The sequence below is a fragment of the Pleurodeles waltl genome, chromosome 4_2 (genome assembly GCF_031143425.1).
Source record: "Pleurodeles waltl isolate 20211129_DDA chromosome 4_2, aPleWal1.hap1.20221129, whole genome shotgun sequence".
NCBI classification, from domain to species: Eukaryota; Metazoa; Chordata; class Amphibia; order Caudata; family Salamandridae; genus Pleurodeles; species Pleurodeles waltl.
In genome coordinates this window covers 47,548,201-47,570,826 of record NC_090443.1, presented here as the reverse complement: position 1 = coordinate 47,570,826, position 22,626 = coordinate 47,548,201, and the positions used below count along the sequence as shown (strand labels likewise).

Here is a 22,626-nt window from a genome sequence, read left to right as displayed (position 1 = left end):
CACCTCTGGTTGCAAGAAAATACTGACCTGCAAAAATACAGACTGCAAGAAATTGACTTGCACAGTGTTTTTAATGTAGTTGATCACAGGAGAGTGTTAAGTTACTTTTCACTTTCCTTTTTTTTTTAATAACCCCTTCCTATTCAGTTTTCACATGGCAGGCGGGTGACTTCATGTAGTGCATCTCATAAATCTGCATATATTAGTAAGAGATACAACCACACATCTCAGTATTTCCGTGATCAGTATAGCAGTCATTCCTGGAATTCTACATACAGGGAAATCTAGATGGTGAAATATTGAAGTGACCCCTCTAAGTCCCCAAATTTTCTCCAGTTTTCGCATACAACTTTGTGTATGTATATTGGTTCTTCATAAAGATGCACCAGCCAATGCCCTTAAGTTAGTCCTTTACCAGAGGAGATTTATCAGACCTCTAAAATGTAGTGATATCTTACTTGGCCAAAAAAACGTTGTTTCCATTAAGCACATTGCAGCCAGAAAACCACCTAACTGATCCTCCATAAGACCCAGGAGTCCCTTTTTGGCAAGAGATCAACAGGCTAATTCAGACGCTTTCTTAGGACAGGTGTAAGACTTACCCAGTAGCTTTGAATTATCTCACAACTCCAAATTATATGGAATAAAATCACCAGCCTTTTCTGGATATCTGTGGCAGTCAGGGGTCTGAGCCTTACCATTTTCCAGCAGTGCTCGGAGGTGTAATACACTCTCTGAAAGTACTTAAGTTAGATCAAGAGAAGCTTGGTAGATATGACTAGATCTCATGGGATCACTTTCACCTACTTCTGTTAGTCATCATCAATCAAATCCAAGTATTGTTTCCAACAGGCTCTCAGCTATAGGAACAAACCAGGGGCAGTCATCAGTAAATTTAAGGGCTTCCTCCTTTGCCCATTTGGCTTATTACCACTTTGGAATCCAGTGGACTGAATTCAGGAAAGTAAATAAAGGTTTGGTATACTTCTAGAGCATACCTCAGCTACAGGTATTTATAGAACTACCAGTTATTAATTCTTTGTTGAGCCCAGTGAAGAACGTCATATCCCATTTTTTCCACACATCCACCTTGCTTCCAACTCCTTATTTGGTCCCAGAACCGAAAGGCAGAGAGTCTTGCTCATTATGCCAACAATTTCCCTGTCAGAGTGATGTCTCCTCAGTGAATTTGCCTTCCTATTCAATGGAGAGTCTTACTCCATCTCCCCGTGACACTTTATTGATGGAGGGAAGGTATTGGAGATCTGTAGAGGAATTATAGCAGATCCAAACTCTCAAATAAATCTGGTTCCAAGTGGAAAGCAGTGTCCTACATCCATACCGCTATTAACCATGGTTACCTGGACTACCAAGTAGTAAAGGCGCATATCTGCCCAGACCTCCATCATTCACAGGTTGGGTACACTTACCAAACAGATTCCGTCAAATTTTACCCACCTGCAGGAAGATGTAGGAGCCTTCACATAATCCATCAAAAATGTGGGGAAATCTCTTAGCAGTAGTTTTGGAGGGTGTAAACTATCCTAACGAGTGCTATCAACCATGCTAAAGCTACATTATCCGTTGTTTGAAGTGGAACCATATCCCAGCACAGAAGGTTCCTCCTTACCTTGTAGGAAAGTACCCTCTTTTTGGCATGGTTACCCCCACTTTTTGCCTGCTATCAGTATGCTTAGACTGTTTCCACTGGGACCCTGCTAACCAGGACCCCGGTGATTGTACTCTCTTCCTCGAAATTTGGTTGCCTAGGACTTTTGTGCACTCCACAGATTGGGATGCTGGTGCCTCCTTATAAGTCCCAAGTATATGGTACTTCGGTACCCAGGGCCTTGGGGCACCAGGGGCTGCCCATGGGTTGCAGTATGTATTGTGCCACCCATGGGAGCCTATGCAAAATGTGTCTGCAGGCCTGCCATTGCAGCCTGTGTGAAAAGGTGCATGCACCCTTTTCTGCAGGTCACTGCAAAAGGTCACTGTAACTCACCCCTATAGTAGGCCCTCCTAGCCCAGAGGGCAGAGTGCTGGTTCCTTTGTGTGAGGGCACCCCTGCATGAGCAGAGGTGTCCATACAAACTCCAGCTCCCTTGCAGTGACTTTGTAAGTGCAGAGAAACCATTTTACCCGTGTACTGGACGTGTGTCACTACCTGTGTCCAGCTGCATAATGGTAACTCTGAACTTGGGCATGTTTGGTATCAAACATGTTGGAATCATACCCCAATACTGTTGCCAGCACTAGTTGTATGTTTCCATGCACTCTGGGGGTCCTTAGAGGACCCTCAGTATTGCTCCTACCAGTCTTCTGGGTTTTTCCAGGCAGCCCGTGCTGCAGCCACCCCTCAGACAGGTTTCTGCCCTCCTGCTGCTTGACCAGCTCAGGCAGGGGAAGGCATAGCAAAGGATTTCCTGTGGGAGAGGGAGGCAACATCCTCTCCCTTGCAAATAGGTGTTACAAGGCTTGGGAGGGGTAGCCTTCCCAAGCCACCTGTTTGCTTTGAAGGGCACATTTGGTGCCCTCCTTGTATAAACCCGGTTTGCACCAGCTCAGGGACCCACATTCCCTGCTCTGGCACAAAACTGGACAAAGGAAAGGGGAGCGACCACTCCCCTGTCCATCACCAGCCCAGGGGTGGTGCCCAGAGCTCCTCCATGTGGCCGCTTGATTCTGCCAACATGAAACCAAGGTGATGTTACAGACCCCTCCTGATAGGTGGTCACCTTGCTAGGTGACCAATCCCCCTTTTAGGGCTATTTGGGGACTCCCCTGCCGGTGGGTCCCCGATTAGTCGTGCGAGATTCCACCAGGACTCGTCTGCATCGTTTACTTCCACTTCTGAAAACTGGAACCGCAACTGGACTCTTCAGGAACTGACAAGGCTGCAACTCCGGCGATGACTTTCCTTAGCAACATTGTTTCTCGGGCTCCTTTCAGCAATTGCAACATTTCCCCAGCTGTGCATCCTCTGTGGTCGGCGAGACTTCAGCGTGCACCAAGAAGCAAGAAGGAATCTCCATTGGAGTGAAGGAGTCGCTCCCTTGCATATGCAGGTACCAACTGCAACGTCATCTGGCTGAATGGATCTGCTCTCCTCTGGAACTGCGTGGATCCTTCATCACAGGTGGTGGTCTGGAGTGGCCCCCTTGGTCCTCTCTGCCAGCTGTTCAACTTTGGAGATGGTGAGCCCTTGCCTCTCCTTGCAGGACAGTACCCCAGAGCACCATGACCCTTGCAGCTACCAAGGCTTGTTCTCTCCTGCTCCAAGGGATCTTCAGGCTCCGAGTAGCCCATCCCCCAGCACTTCTTCCTGCCAAGAACATTCTCCTCTCTGCATGAGACTCCTCTTCAGGTGTGCTGACTGGGACTTACTGTGACTTACTGTGCCTGTGCTGCCAGTGGGCTGCCTGTGGGGGCTGCAACTGCCTCTGTTGACTTTCCTGACTGCTGAATCGTCACCTCGGACTTCCCTTCCCAGGGTCGAGTCCCCTGGGCCTTGCTGGTCCTCTTCAGCCTTACAACTCTTCTTTTCCCCCTCTTGCATTTACCAAGGCTTGTTTGTGGTTCTCCAACACCACTGACCATCTGCGACCCGACATCTACCATGGGACAACAACTGCACCACTCCTAGGACTCCTCTTCAGCTCCTGTGCTGCACAGCTGGTCTTCTTCTTCTGCCGTCGACCTGGTTCTGCATCCACAGAAGGGTGGGTAGTGGCTCCTGCCACGACCGGACACTCCAACTCAAACTGGATTCTGTCCCTTTCTTTTGCAGGTCCTCTTCTGCCAGAATCCACCTTTGTTATCTTCCATTTTGGTCCGGGTCTTGTATAATCCCTTTTCAAAGTCCTCCTGTTAGCCCTTGGGAAGACCAGGTACATACCTCTGCTTTACTGGTCGCTGGGGGTCACTCTGGTACTCACCTCATGGGGCTCCTAGTTCTTCCAGCTTCCCTCCACATCCTTGGGTGGGGTACTACCTCTCACATTCCACTTTCTTAGTATATGGTTTGGCCCTGCCCTAGGAGCCTCACTATTTTCACTAAGTATTGCCAATGCTTGTTTCTATGCTAATTGCTCATTGCTTTTGTGTATATAATTTGTGTGTACTTACCTCCAGTTGGGGGGAGGGGGGGGACTGCCTATCGTATTCTAGTGTTGTGTTACTATAATAAATTACCTTTTATTTTGCAACACTGTGTGGTTCTTTTATGTGTGATAAGTTGCTGTGTGACTAGTGATATTGCATAAGCTTTGCAGGTCTCCTACATAAGTCTTGGCTGCTCATCCACAGCTACGTCTAGAGAGCCCTGGCTTGCTGCTACTGGACTTTTCAGCCCCTGTCAGATTTCCCAGTACTCCTGCTGGGGAAAAGGAAGCCAGGCAGTATGTCTCAGCCTGCTCCGGGCACATCTCCTTCTTCTATGTCCCTCGATGGGGGGCCTGCATTGATCAGCCTCGTGAGCTCGTCCAACTTAGGTAACCACCTTCCTCCAGAACATTAAGGACACTGCCTTCAGTCCTGGGCCTTTGTGTAATAGCCTCAGCCATTCAAGGTGTTGTAGTTGTTTGTGTTTCCATGGAACTTATTACGCCAACACGGCTGAAATCAATGATTTGTAGGTGAAAAATTCTGAGCTTGAAGCCTTGTCTGATCTGGAGTTATGTGGTCACTGTGGGTCTGGCCTGTCTTCTGCTTTCGACCAGCTGCAGCTACGAGGACTACACAGGAGGTACAAGCAACCGGTTAGATACCCAAACCTCAGTCAACACAGAAATGCATCCTAGCGCCGAAGAAGGACACTGAGCGTTGCAAGACATGGCCATTACCAGGATACTGCTGTATTTGAGGGTGTTGCACCACAGCCTATGTCTCTGGCATCCACCATCTTCTCTAGCTAGGGCCCCTTGGTTTTCTATTCGAACTCCACACATACTTCCCTTGATGATATTATACAGAACTGTACCGTGCAGTTCGATATTTAAAAGTCGATATTTTGTTGCCACTCTTTATCTCTGCCCCTCTCGTTCTTCTCTTTGGTGCAGCTCCAGGCCCACGTGTGGGTGAAGGGCGGATGTGAAGGCAACAGGTGCGATGGGTGTCAGAAGAAGATAAAAAGCTTCCAGAGCTTGACGGGTCTCTGCTGTGTCTGGTGCCATATGAAGGTGATGTCATGTTTGTCTCTGTGGGGGATGGGGAAATGTCTGTCAATCTGGGCAGGGGTCTGTGCTGCGTCAGTTACGTGAAGATGGTTGGGGTTGGGTTTCTGCTGCGTCTGTCATATGAGGATACTGACTTGCACATCTGTGGGGGTAGGTCCATACTGCATCTGTCACATGAAGGTGGTGCTATGCTTGCCGCTCTGGGGCATGGCTGGATTACCTGTCACTTTAAAATGATGCCGTACGTGCCTCTATGGGAGTGAGTCTGTGTGGGGTCTGTCACATGAAGGTGATGTCATACATGCCTCTATGGAAGTGCGACTCTGTGGCGTCTGTCACATGAAGATGATGTCACTTGTGCCTCTAGGGGAGTGAGTCTGTGTGGTGTGTCAAAAGAAGGTGATGTTACACGTCTCTGTGGGAGTGAGTTTCTGTGGCGTCTGTCACTTAAAGGTGATGTCATGCGTTCCTTTAAGGGGAATGCGCCTGCTTGACCTTCCCTATGAATGTGACGTCATTTTATGGTCCTCTGATAGTCAGATGAGATAGTGAGGTATGTCAAAGTATGGCTCCCTGACGCACCTTCCATTTTATCGTGTACTATATCTCCTGGCTTCGCTATCGGACACCAAGGCAAGAGATACAAAGCAACAACTCATTCTGATATGTTGTTGGGTATGACTGATATGTTGTTTCAGAAGGCCAGATTAATGCAGTTGTTCCCAGAAAAACACAACATTCATTAAATTATTACGCAGTTTCAGCTCTTTTCTCTAATCTTCCATTTGTTTCCTATTATTATTTATTGTTTTTCAAAACAAAGTAAATAAATCTATGTTCAACAATAAAACGATACACGTTACCAGTAGGTTAAAAGTAATGACAACGTTATTCGCAGGGGTATTTGATTAATATTAACTCTTGGTGACCGTGTCACCCATTTAGCCCTGGAAACACTCGATGGGTCGGAATGGGTCCATGAACGTGATATTACAATGGCACCTGAATGCCCGAGCTCCTGCCTGGGCTCGGTGTCACGTGAACATGATGTCATTGCCTCTGATGATCATGGCTCCTGTCGATGCCAGGATGTGTGATGTCACAAGTGCCTCTGATTGACATAGCTCCTGTATGTACCTTTTGTCACATGAATAGGAAGTCACAAGTGCCTCAGATTGTCAGGGCACCTGTCGTTGTCTAGTGTCATATAAGTGTGATGTCACAAGTGCCTCTGATTTTCATGGCTCCTGTCAGTGTCTGGTGGCATACACATGTGATTTCACAGGCGCCTCTGGTTGTCATAGCTCCTGTCTGTGTCTGGTGTCAAATGAATGTGATGTCATAAGTACCTCTGATTGTCATGGCTCCCGTCGGTGTCTGGTGGCATATAAATGTGATGTCTCCTGTGCCTCTGATTGTAATGGCTCCTGTCCGTGTCTGATTCATTTAAGTGTGATGTTCCAATGCCTCTGCTCGTAAGTGCTCCTATCTAGGTAGCATTGTACCACTAATATCCTTGAGAATGCCCAATGGATGGTTGTGACAGACTGTTTGAAACTAAGATGGATAAATGAGCTACTTCACCCAGAATGCTTTAACTTTTTTTTTCAGGTGCACGAAGATTGTGCCCCAAGTTTGCCCGAGGCATGCGACTGTGGGCCCCTGAAAGACCACATTCTGCCCCCATCAGCCATATATCCAGTTATCTTGGTGAGTGCAAAGTTTTGAAGGACCAAATCCTTTATTCAGCAGACATTCATCCCTTTGTGGAGGTAAATGCCGGTTTCAGGGGGCATTCTGATCCCTAAAAGAATACTTTGCTTCATGGTGGTGACTGCAGGCCCCTGAGGGGGTCACATTCTGTCTCAGGCTGTTGTACATATGTCACCTTCTTGGTGTGTACCACATCTTGCTCTCCACTGCCACACGTGGAGTCAAATCCTCCCTGCTGTAGACACACATCCCACCTTGGTGTGATGTGCATCTCTTCCTCCATGTCCAAGAGCAAGGGCATGTAGTCATATGCCACAGTGGGGTAGGGTTTGTCCCCCTTTCACCTAACCTGTAGATAGAAAGGTTAAGGAAGTCGGGAGATGGGCGCCCACCTTCTTCCTCACCTTGCTGTTTCCTAAAGAGAGCTCTGCATTTCTACCCCATGCTTAGAATGAAGGGCTGTGGACTGCCTCACTAGCCATGAAATATATTCTTTAAAAACGTTTTCAGGCACCTACTCACAGGCTTATGACCTCCGGACATCTCCCTGCACTCCCCACACTGGTAAGAACTGTATAATTCCAACTATTCCCTCTAGATATTCACACAGATAATTTCTACCTTTGTGGAGAAAAGGCTTAAAAGGGAACATCTAAATGGCTTTTACCTAGGTCTAGACATCCTTTGTGTACCCCATTTGAAAAAAATGCTCTGTGCGTAGACCATGCGATCCCCTGCATATCCTCATAGATAGCTCATATGAAATATGTTTAGGCCTAGACAACCCTAGTGTATCACAATCACACTGTCCCAAACTTCTGCATAGGCTTATACATTGCTATGTAAATCTCCAGTAGACCCCCCACAGAGACCCTCTAAAAGCACCTAAGATTTTCCATGTGTACCCACATTGGACCCCAGATGGAAAATGTGCTTGCCTTGACAGTCCCAAGCATATCCATATTAGAACCCTGATGCCCTTTGTGCAAACCTAAAGTGTCTCCTTCAAGTCAACAGTAGACCACCAGATATCCTCTAGCCAGACCTAAACACCCCCCTTTATGTCCCCAATAGACCTTAGATGCCCTCTTTGTAGACTTACTGTGACCTCTTTATATCCTCATTAGACTCCAGATGCTGTCTAAGTAGGCTTAGACATCACATGTACACATCCATTAGACAACAAGCTGCCCTCTTCTCAGACCTAGAGAGTCCCCTGTGGATTCACATTAAGCCTCTGAAGGTCCTGTGCTGTAGGCTTGGCCCCTAGATCCACATTAGCCTCATAACTTCCCTGTGTCGGAGGCCAGGACATCCTTCGAAGGCGGACAGGGCCCTTTTACTAATTTTGCCTCCTGTATTTCAGGAGAGACAGAACAGTCAGAAGAACGGCATTGCATCCACGGACGAGCCCACGCCAGCTTCCAGCACTCCTGACGGGCAGGCATTACGGGTAGGATTGTTTGCACTAACATGTACGGTTCATCCTTCTGGGTAACAGGAGAGGTGGTTTGGGAGGGCCTCCACAGGTTTTCACTTTGACAGGTTAGCAGAGCCAAGCCCTGCCTGCTGTTGGAACTGTTTCAATTTAGCGGATGTCAACGCAAGGGCTGTGGAGTTGTTGTTTGGAGCTGGGAAGGTGGGTTCCAACTGCTCTTATTTGGGTTCAGCTACGCCATGCTGATGAGTTCCTTTCTCACTTCTTTCTCCATCTCTGCCCAGATCCTCGCAGTCCCGAACACGCACCCTCTACTGGTCTTCGTCAACCTAAAGAGTGGGGGCAAGCAAGGCGAGAGGTAGGAACTGGTGTCCCCATGCTGTTCTTAAATATCTTCCTTAGTGCCTTTTTTTATCCCTTGTCAGTGTCCTCCCTCCACCCTGTTTGTTGGTATTCATCTTGTGCTAGGTCTGTTGGTTTATCTTCTGGAGTTCAACGAGGTAATACAAACGAAGGGACCAGACAAATTGTGGTGCTGGGTTATTTTAGCCACAGTGCAGTGGGCGGTTATTGAAAACAGTAGCATGGGCATTTCTGTAGGTGCTGACACTTCTTTCGCAGGACTGGGGTTTAGCTCTGATGGTGAACTACCCTGAATATAGCGGGCGTGTGCTGCATCATTTTTATTCAAGCAACTTGGCTTGAATTATATCCCTGTTTCCAAGGTCAGCAACCTATCCAGAAGACTCATGTATAAATGGGTATCTGTAGACCACAACCCTTCTACCAAGCAGCAGGTCACAGTATAAAGACAGGGAAGGTCTGCAGTATGCTAAAGCAGGTGACTTGTGAGGCTAAGAATTGATTTCTGATTTTCCATCAGATGAGCTATCCCATGAATAGATGAGTTTTAAGCTCATTACCCCAATGAAGTACCCTAAACATATGAGTGATCCAGTTGTGTTTTCTTAATCCAGTGATAAGTTGTACTGCTGCATGAAGGGCGCACTTCAGAAGAGTAAGGTGAGAGCCCAGGGCAGTAGTGTCCAGCTGGTTAAGACTAACCATTAGCCTGCTGTTCCAAAGCCTGGCTCTGTGAGGAGTAATATCACTTTTTCAAAGCTGCAATAGTGATAATAGGGTGTCTCATTCTTCTTTGTGACTTCCAGAAATGGAAAGGTCTATGCGTGATGAGTTCCATGCTTGAGCTGGTTGTTCAGCATACATGTTTGTGTGGTAATCACAGTTATTTGAAGATCCAGTGGAATAAAAGGGATGGTTTTTCTGATTATTTTTAATGGAAAGAATCACGAGGAGGCTAGAGAATTGATCTGATGTTCAAACATAAGCCTGGCATTAAAAATAATCCCCACATTCCTCACTTTCTCGACTGGTGAGGAGAGAGACCCCAATTCCTGAGGCCACCAACTAGGTGACCAGAAAGATCTGTCCCTACCCAGAAGAAGGACCTCAGTTTTTCCAGAGTTGATCTTTAAACAATTCTGCCTCATCCAGTTATCAATTTGAGACATACAAGAGCTAAATCTCGGGGTGGTGTCTGCTAAATTGGAGGATACTGATACCACAATCTGGGTATCATCGGCATATGACATTACTGTGAAACCAAAGGATTTGGTTCGTCTCACCAAGGGAATAATATAAAGATTGAAAAGCATAGGGCTCAACGATAAGCCCTGTGGCACTCCACATGGCAGGAAAATGGATCCGAGGAGAACTCTCCCAGAGACACCTGTTGGACTCTTTCAATAAGGAAGTATTTGGTCAGATTAAGAGCAAGACCGCTGATTCCCATCTCAGCGAGCCGATAGATCAGGATGCTATGATTGACTGTATCAGAGGCCGCTGAGAGGTCAAGTAATATTAGTGTGGCCTTGCCATCTTAATCTAGTATAGACCTTAGTTCCTCATATGCAACAATCAGCGCTGTCTCTGTGCTCTGTGACCTTCTAAACCAATGTTAGGTGCAATTCAACAGATTGTTAGTGTCAATGAAGGTCATGAGTTCTATATTTAAAGCCTTCTCCAGAATTTTGGCTGAAAAAGGAAGTCTGGATATTGGCCTATAATTATTGTTTGTGTCAATGACGGCCATGAGTTCTATGTTTAAAGCCTTCACCAGAATCTTAGCTGGTAAAGGAAGCCTGGATATTGGCCTATAATTACTCGGCAATTGTGAATCCAAATGTTTTTTGTTTTTTTTAAATAGCGTTAGAACAGTAGCCTCTTTCCAGTCACGAGGAAAATATCTAAAATTGATTATATCTTTAAAAATCAAAGTAAGTTGTTTTGTTAGAATATCTGGAAGTAAATGTGCACTTTTTAGGGGGCAGGGATCCAAAGGCGATCCTGACTCCGTCGATATTAACAGGCTGCAGACCTGCTCGGTACTAAGTGATGTGAACGTATTAAGTGTAGCAGCTGAGAATTGCAGGTTGCTGCTCGGTGAGGATTCAGATGATCACTGACAATTAATTTCAAAAGTGTTACAAACTTCTATGTGATGTGTTCAGAGGCTGTTTCCGAACACATAGCTGCATGTCCTGTGAAGTAAAGGTGGAAGTTTAGATACCATTCAGGTTTCCATGAGGATTTCTGGCTGGATGATGGTCATACACAAAAAAATTTGAAAGAGCGCATTACTCATGGTCTCCTCTGATGGAAGGGGCCTGTTCCTTAAGAGGGAAACTAGAGGTGGTTCAAGTCACGGAGTGCATGATTCACATCTTTGGAAATAAGTGGAAGGCCCTAGAAACGGGCTCATTGTCAGTGTAAGCACTTTGAACTGAATCATCTCTAGGCGGAACCCTCCAGAGACATTGTAAGCAGGGAAGAAGGATGGAAGACCAATCAAGGAGGTGAGAGTGAGAGAATCCTGTGCATCCTGTTGTAATACATTTACCTGCACAGAGCCTTGGGATGAAAAGTGGACAGCAGTGTGCATGCTCCTCATCTCCCTTAGTCATGGAAAATCGCAGATAAGACCTCCTTAAGGTTCAAAAGGTCTAGACCTTAAGATTCTGCCCTTCTGCTGCCTGCCTCTCTTTAAACTCATCTCAGCTCCACAACATACCCATACACAATCCCTATCCAGAGTTTCTTTTTGTCATTGACCCCACCTCCTCTCTCCATTTACCTGGTCCTAGAGCATGTCCTTGGTGGTCATTTAAAGATAGGGTATCTATGTTTCTTCAAAACACAGTGTTTGATCGCATGTTTGGTGTCCAAGAATCCAGGTTTGTGCAGATGTGTGCAGTGAACCAGTGCACTGGCATGAACATTTTCCATATGTTCATGACTTGTTACCTGTGCTACCTACACATGTTCTCTACCTGCACAGTAGTCCGCCTCACGCAGGTTGTGCATTCTAAAGCCTAAATTGGTGTATTCTTCTCTGATTCTTAAATTTACCATTGCCACTTTTTTCACAGGGTGCTCAGGAAATTCCAGTACCTGCTCAACCCAAGACAGGTGTATGATCTTCAGAAAGGTGGTCCGGCCCCAGGGTAAGAAACTTCATCAGCCACAAAGTTGGCTGAATGAGGAAAGCTGCAGGCCTTTACCTTGTTATCCCGACTTTAGACTTCAGTACCAGGCAGTCTCTTAACAGACAGTTGTCAGAGTAAGGGTGCAAAATAAGATACAGTAAAGAAGCTGCCCACCGGCTGGTACGAGGGCGGGCACACTGGGCCCGATTCACAAACTGATTTGCACATGTAAGTGGCTCTTAGCCCTGCAAGTAGTTTACTTTGTGAGTGCAAATTTTATTTCTGAGTAAATCTTCATACAAGGACTAGTTGTGGGCATTCAAGAGTAGGAACAAGCAGAAACTCAGTTCTGTGATGTTCACGAACCGTTAGTATATAGTATCCCATCCTGTGTTGCAGACCTACTGTCTTTAAGTAAAAAAGTAAATCCGTTTTCAAGGTATGGAATGGGCACACCCAAAATTGATGGGGGTTTAAGGAAAAAGGTTTCTCTGTAGGGACATTTTCTTATCCCCATTTAAAAAATAAAAATAATTTAACAGGTGTAAATGCACTAATGCATTACTTTAATAGACGTGCAGAATTTCCTAGTGTATAAATATTTTTGTGCTTTTCAGTACTCTGCAACAGTTGCAGCGCCATATGAGTACTCTTGGAATTGTATGCAACTTTAAAGAAGTTTAGAAGTCAGCTTCAAATTTAGTTGTAATGTACAGTAGCAAAATGTCCATCTTTCTTTTGAATTTGGGCACCCTTATTACAACCGCTTGCAAATATTAGCATTCCTTCCCTGGAATGTGATATGTGTTCTAAGTGAAACTAAGGGCATAAGTTCACAGGGGGCCATCAACAGATTTATATTAAGCAGACATGTTTTAGTATAGTTTTGTATAAATATTATTGTAACAAATTAAATAATCAAAAGGACCCATCCTGAAGAACTTACGTTACAGCCTTTCGAGCTGAATGCTGATTGAAGGGACCCCATCCAACGTTTGGCCATGCAGTTGCCCAGTACGTTCCCAGCCCAGTACACAGCACAGCATGGTTAGGACACAACACAGGCCTAGAATGTCAGTGGTAGAAGACAGCCATGGATGGTGCTACTGGTTTGCAGTGCTGGCCTTTAATTCCCCTTCCTTGACCAAGCTTGAAGTTCCTGGGCATTCTTGGACGTGTGTCTCGATTTTGTTGCCTGAAAACCTTCTCTAGAGTGTTGAGGAAAACGTTCCATCCTAAGAGTATTTTCTCAGAAAGTGGTGAAATAAGCAAAATTCTTGAAAGTTGCAGGTACTGGTGATTGTCACAGTACATGGTCCAGGGATGAAACGCTAATCCTCAACATTCCAGGAAAAGCTGATATAGTCACTGCCTGCTCTGTTGAAGTTTGATCACCATCCTAGAAAAAACGTGGATGCTGTGTTGAATAAGACACTGATCAAGAAGTTTAAAGAAATTAGAAGAAATCCCAGCATTTTATCCATATGTATAAAGATAGTTTTGTCTGATTAATATACCAGAGAAAATACTAATGATACCTTTTCATCCTTGTTGGTTTGTTTTGCAGACTAAACTTCTTCCGTGACGTGTCCGACTTCCGGATCTTGGTGTGTGGTGGGGACGGCACTGTAGGGTGGATTCTAGATGCTATAGGTTGGTTAAATTTGAGTGGCATGTGAAGGGAGAGGTGGGGGAGGTGTTGGAAAGAGGATGTAGAAAAGGAAGTAAGTAGGTTTGCTTAGCTGTTTTATTTATGGCTAACCTGCTGCCTTTGGCTGCTGTGGTCAGAGTCTCTGTAAGCATTTAGAATAAGCACAGTACATCGCAGGGTATGTGATGGGAGATGATATGAGGGCATTTGCTCTCTGAAACTCCCAAACACCTCCACCCACAAAAAGCCATAGACCCCATGGTTCCGTCAGTAGGTTAGCTGGTTGGGTATAGGAATGCCCTTAGGTGAGGGCAGACACTGTCGCGTGGGTTTCCTGCACAGTGCAGTGCCATTAAGTGTGTCCCGTGGCATCTATTGCAAACTACCCTCTTATATAAGCCACGATGTTCTGAGCTAGTCATCTGTGTTTTTTCAGAACATTCGTCTTTGGTGCCTTTGAGGCTTTGCTCCTTTCTTCAGCATCACTGACATGAGAAGGGACTTTCATGCTTAACGAACGGGCCATTTTATGGTGTCCCCAGGCTGATGAAAGGTTGCATGATGCATCCCTGACATCCCATTAACAAACTCTGCATGCCGACTTTTGACGTGCACAGTCCTGAGATCTGAGTGGCATTGAACTGGTAAAGCGCTTCAACAGTAAGAAGTGCACCACCGTACAAAAACGCTTCATTGTTTCAAGCAAAGGAAATCGTTTCCCTTCATTGTGCTTAATAGTGCAGTTGAACCTTGTAATATTGTGACATAGAAAAACAACAGCGTTGTGTTTGATAGGCCTTTGCGATGCTTTTTAAGGTATTGGTAAATCCTGAGACAAGTTGCAATGGCTTAGCAATGGAGCCTCGGTCACTGGAGAAGCACGGTAAACTGCCCCGCAGCCACGTCTGTGCCTGCTCAGTAAAAGACAGCCATAATTTGGATGCCTTGAACCCCTACCATCCCCGGACCCCAACACCCCTACACCTTCTGAACTATATTGATAGCTGTGCCCTGGCTGGTTTCCACCCAACCCAACTCGTGTTGACCTGAAAAACAAAAGACATGGACATTTTAAAATGGCGGCAATCATTGTTTCATCTGAGATGCCATTAGGTATGTTGCACAGGTAAAAGGGTATAGTTAGCCCTTCATGGGCAATCCTGCTTGAAAAGGACCCGCGTAAAATGGACTCCCAGAATACCACAATGGTGGATAACCATCAGCATGAGTCTTTGGCAGCCATCTTTTAATTGGAAAATCATCCCTGCTTGCTCTCCCCACGCTCTAGTGGTGGTGGGGGAGAATATATATATATATATATATATATATATATATATATGTATATATATATATATATATATATATGTCTAACGGACAATGTGCAAGGAGATGCTAAATACTGCGTTAGTTCAGGCTTAAAATGCACACACTTCAGGTTTTGATAACTTTTGTTGGACTATCTGAAAAGTAAATGGAAAGAGTGTAATGAGTTAGGGGTACCATGGACTCCTCTTTCAAATGGTTAGGATACAAAAGTACCTGAAATATACTTCTCAGTCACAAATTTGATACAACAGTTACACTATAAAAACAATTCAAATAAAAAGTGTGTGCTAGCACTGCAGTTAGCTGACTTACTCCATTGGTTATATTGTGCTCTCAGACAAGTGAGTATCCTTGTGGCTCTTTAAAACTCGGTCTTAGAAGAAAATAGAATTGGGCCTTCCCAGAATGCGAGAAGAGTGTGTAATTGAAGCAGTCATTCCATGTTCACTGTGTTTGCACTCCTGATTGCTTCGAGCAGCTGTACAGGCAATGGTGAGAAAGCGCGCAGAAGGCAGCAGTGGAGATTGTCTTTGAATGGGACTTTTTGGGTACAGATGAGCAATAAAGAAGCTCATGGCTTCGTGGTCGGTGAGCCCTTCTCCTTATGATAAATACATTAAATTATGAATATACTCACATATCTTTTCTGATGCAGCTGTCTCTCAACATTCCATTAGATCCTTAATAACCTGGGTGTCACTGCTACATTCCATCTTTTGAGCTGAAGAAATTGTGCACTATATAGACTCAGGGTCAGGGTTGTTGGGTTGTGTCTGCTTTTATTTATTCGGAGCCTCCATCTTCTCTTTCTTTTAATGTGTTTACTGTTTTTTTTACAGATAAAGCCAGTCTCCCTAGCAGACCGGCTGTGGCAGTACTTCCGCTTGGGACTGGCAACGACCTTGCGCGTTGCCTCCGGTGGGGTGGAGGTAAGGCCAAACCAAGCAGTGTTTTGTTTACGGCCAGGAGCACATTAGATATGCACACCAAGTTAGAGAAGGTAGGCTCCTTCCTCAGGATCGAGAGGTCTTTTCAAGATGCCAAAACAGATCACCCAGAATGCTGGGTTATCTGTCAGAAGCAGCACATGGTGACACAGTGTCAGATGTTTTGTTTAGTGGCAGGGAAGGCTGAACTTTAAAAATAGCATAGTAAAGTATTCTTAAGCATCTTTAATGGGTGTCATCCCCTTCACAAATTACATAAGCCATCCGGATTGGGTGCCACGTGGCCTCAAGGAGTCTTCTTTAGATTCAAGATCTAGACCTTGGTTTTCATCAGATCTCTGTGGTGTTTTATCCATAAATTTAAGCCTGTTTAGCAATGGTCACCATCTTTAGCATCACAAATTTGAGAAGATAATACAGTTCCTTCCTCCTGCTTGACACGTGCTTCTCTTCCAAAGGGTATGATGGCGAGAACCTGACAAAGGTTCTGAAGGACATTGAGAGCGGTGCCACAATCCAGATGGACCGCTGGAATATTGTGGTGACTCCGGATAACCCCTCGGAGAAGGGAGACCCTGTTCCTTACGAGATAATAAACAACTACTTCTCCATCGGCGTGGTATGTAATCTCTCGTTCCTTTACATTCCCCAGGTAGCTATTGCATTCAGCGAATTATTGAATGACTCTTGGCAAGTCTCATTTTGATGACAGTAAATCGAAGGTGAATACAAAAATCCAAGTTAAGAAATAAAGCAAATAATGATAGTACAAAACCAGGTTGCTGCCAAATCATGCTACATGCGGGTTTGCATTTTCTTGCCATTTCTCACTTTGTTGCTTGATTGTTTTTTGTGATGGAACGCCACCTGCAGACTGGACAGTTTTGAAGACCTTGTCAAAGCATTGCACACCACATCTCTGCATATAGCACACCCAATAGACAGTTGCACTGTTTGCTAGTAATTGTACATTATTCACCCATTTCAAGGGTGATTTATGAAATACTCTTGGGGCGGTGGCAGGTAAATCAGAAAGATTTCCAAAAGGTTAAAGAGGCTTTAGCTGCCAGGTGTTATGAAGTGACAACTGGAACCAAATCACTCACAATAATACTATTGCAGCTTGACTCAGATCCGCTCCTATCTTTTGCTGAACTGTTTCCTTTTTAGGGTCGAGCCTGCGAGTGCATGTGCTAGCGCATGCGTCTTGCTTGCAATACTCTGTTGTTTACAATTAAGGGCTTGGAGCCCGACTGTTGCTTACCATTTGTTGGTTAATGTGGCACTCTCCTTTACAGCCTCGCAATTCGTCAAAACATGTCTGGTATAATTTCCGTTCCTCGGTGTGGAGCGGGGATTAAGCACTAATTGATTTCCACTTAATTAGTGCCCATACGCTGCTCCCAACGTGATTGAGGTACTATTTTGTTCTAACTTCGAGTGTCCCCCAAACAGAAGGCTTGTGACTGGCAAAAACGTGCCTAGCAGGACAAACAATATTGGAAAGTTTTATTTTTTAAAGCTAACTTTATTTTATTTGGTTGTTGTCTTTTCTCAGTTTTCACACGTTTTTTTAGGTTGAGCGTACGGCCTCTTGTATACCTCTAAATATACTTCTTCTGTGGGTGTACAGCTGATTGATTTGTTAGTTTCAGTGTCATTTAAACATCCTTGCTTGCTAGTGGTCAGTCATGCCTTTTTGTCCCTCCTTCTTCTGTGTGGGAGCAGGGACCAACAACTGTATAAATATGGTTTGTCCTTTTTATCTGGTTTGTAGTGGACTTTTTTTTGTAACTTTCTTTCCTGCTCCTGTCCAGAGAAGATTCCCTTTTCATTTGCAAAGCATTCTTTCTCTGAGCTTAGCTGTAAACAAGGCTATAAATCAGGCTTTTATCTTAGTCACATTTGGTATTTGTGGGCTTGGTGCACCCTGTCTCAGCTGCCTGGCTTCTGTCCTTCCTTGGCTTGGATTTTCTTTACCAAGTGTGCCTGCCTGAGGGGTGCTGAGAGCAAGGGCAGAGAATCGCTTGTAATTGCTTAGAGCCTAGGCACCCAGCTCTACCAGGGAACCCCACATGCGCTGTCTGCCAGAGAACCTCAGTTCTTGCAGTCAGTACATTCTGCTGCTACAGTACTGGGACCTTGGGTGCAGCTCCATCAGTGCATCTCCGTTCACACACTCCAAGCCCTCAGCTGTGCCAGTGCCAGGAACCCCACATGCGCCGTCTGCCAGAGAATCCTCAGTTCTTAGTCAGTACACACTGCTGTTCTAGTACTGAGACCTCGGGGGCAGCTCCATCAGTGCACCTCAGTTCTACCCTGGTGAGGTCACTTTCTTTCCTATACTGGGGCCCCACACACATTTGCAGCAGTTCATTTCTAATATTCAGTCCACCGCCAAGCCAATACTGGACCCAAAACAGCAAAACACAGCTCAGCCTGTGCACCTTAAGTCTAACATCCAACGCCATTGCTGATGGGAACCACCACAGCTCTGCCAAAAACCATCAGTTCTAACATTCAGTGCACAATTATTCTCAGGATTCATCGCTTCTGTACTTCAGAGGCAATGCACTCCCATACTGGGCCCCACTAGCACCTTCACCAGGGCACCTCCAGGCTAACACTTGGCAACACTTGTCACGCCAATACTAGGTTCCACTCATAGCTCCATTAACATACCTCATTTCTGACCTTGTATGCCCATTACTATTCCAGTACTGCCGCCCACATACAACTCTGTCAGTGTACTTCAACCCTAACCTGCAGCGCTCCATTATTCCAATACCAGGAATTACACAGCACTCCATTTTTCTTTTGTCACCCGCTGCCTTTCTATTATTCCAGCACTCGGCTGGGACACAGCTCTGTGTAGTCCCCCCAATCCTGATCTGAAGCGCCCCAATATTGCTGTGTTGGGGGTCACATGCAACTGTGCTAATGTACCTCCTGCTATTCTGCTGTGCCCCCGCTGTTTCACACTCTGACTTCTGTTTTAGGACGTGGGAGAGCCAATTAAATCTGTTCTTAGCTGCCATCTTTATTTGGGTGGTCTGTTTCACCTATCTCACTTCATTCTTTCCTTTACTCTGTTTACTCTCAATGTTTTCTTTCTCCCCTACCTTTCTCTTTCCAGCTCTTCAAATCCACATTCACACTCTTTCAACTGTTTTCTTCTACTCCTCTCCCTTTTTTTAAATTTCCCTCTACCTTTTGCTACCTCCTCCTTCAAGCTCGCAAAAACTTGTTTATTTCTTTTCCTCTTTTTTTTTCTTCATCAGGAGTTCATTCCTTCACTATTTGTTTTTCTTCCCTTCATTCTTTTTTTGTCCTTTTTATTTGCTCTTTACTTTGACTTGGTATGCATCCTTTCACTTTATTTTAGATCTTTCTTCCTTCCTATACCTCTTTTTCCCGTCTGTATGTGGAAGCCACAATTTACTTGTTGGGACCAGAATTGTCAAATTGGTTTTCCCATTCTTTGTCTGTGTGAAATGTGTCAGTACATACATGCCCTGGTTCTTTCGCTGCTTGTTTCTCTCACCATCTCTCTTTATTTCTCTAATGTTCATTTTTTTTCTTTCGTTTCACGCTTCTTTCATTATTTTTTCCTTTATCTTTCGTTCTCTGGCTTCCTTCCATTTTTTCTTTTGTCTCACACGTTTGCTCTATTTCTTCTCTTAGTTGTGTTTTCATTGTCTCGTTTTCTTTCCCTTCTTTCTTTTATTTCTTTGCGACCCCTTCTCTTTCTTCCCTTTTTCTGCTGTATTCCTTTTGCTTGTCTTTTTCTGCCCCATTTGCTATATCTCCTGAGGCCTAGTTATCAATGGGCAACAGGTGCATTGGCACTGGGGCTCAGAGACCTACAGACCTCACTCAACTCTAATTACTGCTGTATTTTCCTACCGAAATTCCAGTCAACCATTTTCCTTTCCTGCTCCGGGGCCCATGACACCGTTACTACACCATTTGTCCTCTTTATCTTTACTCCCAACTCCTTCTTCCCATTTACCCTCCAATCCCTCCCAAATGATATTTTTATTATGGTGTGTCAAGTATTACACTCTAATTTCAAAGTTTCTTTATTTATGATAAAGGTTTATATGATAATTGTATATGTTTTAAGATAGAGGAAGAAGGTAAATGGAAGTACTTTAGTTAAACCATGGGCCACTGGAATTATATGGCAAGAAAAGATGAAATTATGAGGCAGGGTTGACTAATTTATGTGGTAAGAAAAGTCCAGTTATGAATTTACAATGCCAATAGCTCTAACTCAAGAAAATGCGAAACCTATTTGTAGGATGTTGGCTCTGTATGCACTATTTCAAAGTAAGGAATAGTATGCACAGAGTCCAAGGGGTCCCCTTAGAGGTAAGATAGTGGCAAAAAGAGATAATTCTAATGCTCTATTTTGTGGTAATGTGGTCGAGCAGTAGGCTTATCAAAGGAGTAGTGTTAAGCATTTGTTGTACATACACACAGGCAATAAATGAGGAACACACACTCAGAGACAATTCCAGGCCAATAGGTTTTGTTATAGAAAAATATATTTTCTTAGTTTATTTTAAGAACCACAGGTTCAAATTCTACATGTAATATCTCATTTGAAAGGTATTGCAGGTAAGTACTTTAGGAACTTTGAATAATCACAATAGCATATATACTTTTTACATAAAACACATATAGCTATTTCAAAAGTGGACACGGTGCAATTTTCACAGTTCCTGGGGGAGGTAAAGTAATGTTAGTTCTTGCAGGTAAGCAAACCACCTATGGGGTTCAAATTGGGGTCCAAGGTACCCCACCGTTGGGGGTTCAGAGCAACCCCAAAGTTACCACACCAGCAGCTCAGGGCCGGTCAAGTGCAGAGGTCAAAGTGGTGCCCAAAACACATAGGCTTCAATGGAGAAGGGAGTGCCCCGGTTCCAGTCTGCCAGCAGGTAAGTACCCGCGTCTTCGGAGGGCAGACCAGGGGGGTTTTGTAGGGCACCGGGAGGGACACAAGCTCACACAAAAAGTACACCCTCAGCAGCACGGGGGCGGCCGGGTGCAGTGTGCAAACACGCGTCGGGTTTTCAATAGGTTTCAATGAGAGACCAAGGGGTCTCTTCAGCGATGCAGGCAAGGGGGGGGCTCCTCGGGGTAGCCACCACCTGGGCAAGGGAGAGGGCCTCCTGGGGCTCACTCCTGCACTGGAGTTCCGATCCTTCAGGTGCTGGGGGCTGCGGGTGCAGGGTCATTTCCAGCCGTCGGGATTTTAGAGTCAGGCAGTCGCGGTCAGGGGGAGCCTCGGGATTCCCTCTGCAGGCGTCGCTGTGGGGGCTCAGGGGGGACAACTTTGGTTACTCACAGTCTCGGAGTCGCCGGAGGGTCCTCCCTGAGGTGTTGGTTCTCCACCAGTCGAGTCGGGGTCGCCGGGTGCAGTGTTGCAAGTCTCACGCTTCTTGCAGGGGTCTTTAAATCTGCTCCTCTGGAAACAAAGTTGCAGTCTTTGTTGAACAGGGCCGCTGTTCTCTGGAGTTTCTTGGTCTTTTAGAAGCAGGGCAGTCCTCTGAAGATTCAGAGGTCGCTGGTCCCAGGGAAAGCGTCGCTGGAGCAGTTTTCTTCTGAAGGATGGAGACAGGGTAGGGCTGGGGCCAAAGCAGTTGGTGTCTTCTTCTTCTCTGCAGGGGTTTTTCAGCTCAGCAGTCCTCTTCTTCGTAAGTTGCAGGAATCTAAATTCTTAGGTTCAGGGGAGCCCTTAAATACTAAATTTAAGGGTGTGTTTAGGTCTGGGGGGTTAGTAGCCAATGGCTATCCCACAGCATTGTGTTTTGCTTTGCTTTTGCCAATGGCTACTAGCCCTGAGGGTGGGTACACCCTCTTTGTGCCTCCTCCCAAGGGGAGGGGGTCACATTCCTATCCCTATTGGGGGAATCCTCCATCTGCAAGATGGAGGATTTCTAAAAGTTAGAGTCACTTCAGCTCAGGACACCTTAGGGGCTGTCCTGACTGGCCAGTGACTCCTCCTTGTTTTTCTCATTAATTCCTCCGGCCTTGCTGCCAAAAGTGGGGCCGTGGCCGGAGGGGGCAGGCAACTCCACTAGCTGGAGTGCCCTGTGGTGCTGGAACAAAGGGGGTGAGCCTTTGGGGCCCACCGCCAGGTGTTACAGCTCCTGCCTGGGGGAGGTGATAGCATCTCCACCCAGTGCAGGCTTTGTTACTGGCCACAGAGTGACAAAGGCACTCTCCCCATGTGGCCAGCAACATGTCTCGAGTGTGGCTGGATGCTAAAACCAGTCAGCCTACACGGGTAGTTGGTTAAGGTTTCAGGGGGCACCTCTAAGGTGCCCTCTGGGGTGTATTTTACAATAAAATGTGCACTGGCATCAGTGTGCATTTATTGTGCTGAGAAGTTTGATACCAAACTTCCCAGTTTTCAGTGTAGCCATTATGGTGCTGTGGAGTTCGTGTTTGACAGACTCCCAGACCATATACTCTTATGGCTACCCTGCACTTACAATGTCTAAGGTTTTGCTTAGACACTGTAGGGGCACAGTGCTCATGCACTGGTGCCCTCACCTATGGTATAGTGCACCCTGCCTTAGGACTGTAAGGCCTGCTAGAGGGGTGACTTATCTATACTGCATAGGCAGTGTGAGGTTGGCATGGCACCCTGAGGGGAGTGCCATGTCGACTTACTCGTTTTGTCCTCACCAGCACACACAAGCTGGCAAGCAGTGTGTCTGTGCTGAGTGAGGGGTCCCCAGGGTGGCATAAGCTATGCTGCAGCCCTTAGAGACCTTCCCTGGCATCAGGGCCCTTGGTACCAGGGGTACCAGTTACAAGGGACTTACCTGGATGCCAGGGTGTGCCAATTGTGTAA

The 22,626-nt window shown here is 45.7% G+C and overlaps 1 protein-coding gene across 5 annotated transcripts in view; it reads left to right on the top strand.

Moving 5' to 3' along the window:
* The window catches only part of DGKA (diacylglycerol kinase alpha), a 271,946-nt gene that overhangs the window by 197,151 nt on the left and 52,169 nt on the right, over positions 1–22,626 (top strand). For 4 of the 5 annotated variants that reach the window (XM_069230603.1, XM_069230599.1, XM_069230601.1 and 1 more), the window contains 8 exons: positions 5,061–5,180; positions 6,789–6,887; positions 8,257–8,343; positions 8,613–8,686; positions 11,778–11,852; positions 13,402–13,487; positions 15,651–15,740; positions 16,217–16,377. In XM_069230603.1, coding sequence (XP_069086704.1) covers positions 5,061–5,180; positions 6,789–6,887; positions 8,257–8,343; positions 8,613–8,686; positions 11,778–11,852; positions 13,402–13,487; positions 15,651–15,740; positions 16,217–16,377 — 792 coding nt within the window. The remainder of the gene's footprint in view (positions 1–5,060; positions 5,181–6,788; positions 6,888–8,256; positions 8,344–8,612; positions 8,687–11,777; positions 11,853–13,401; positions 13,488–15,650; positions 15,741–16,216; positions 16,378–22,626) is intronic. The other variant, XM_069230602.1, reaches the window with a different exon arrangement.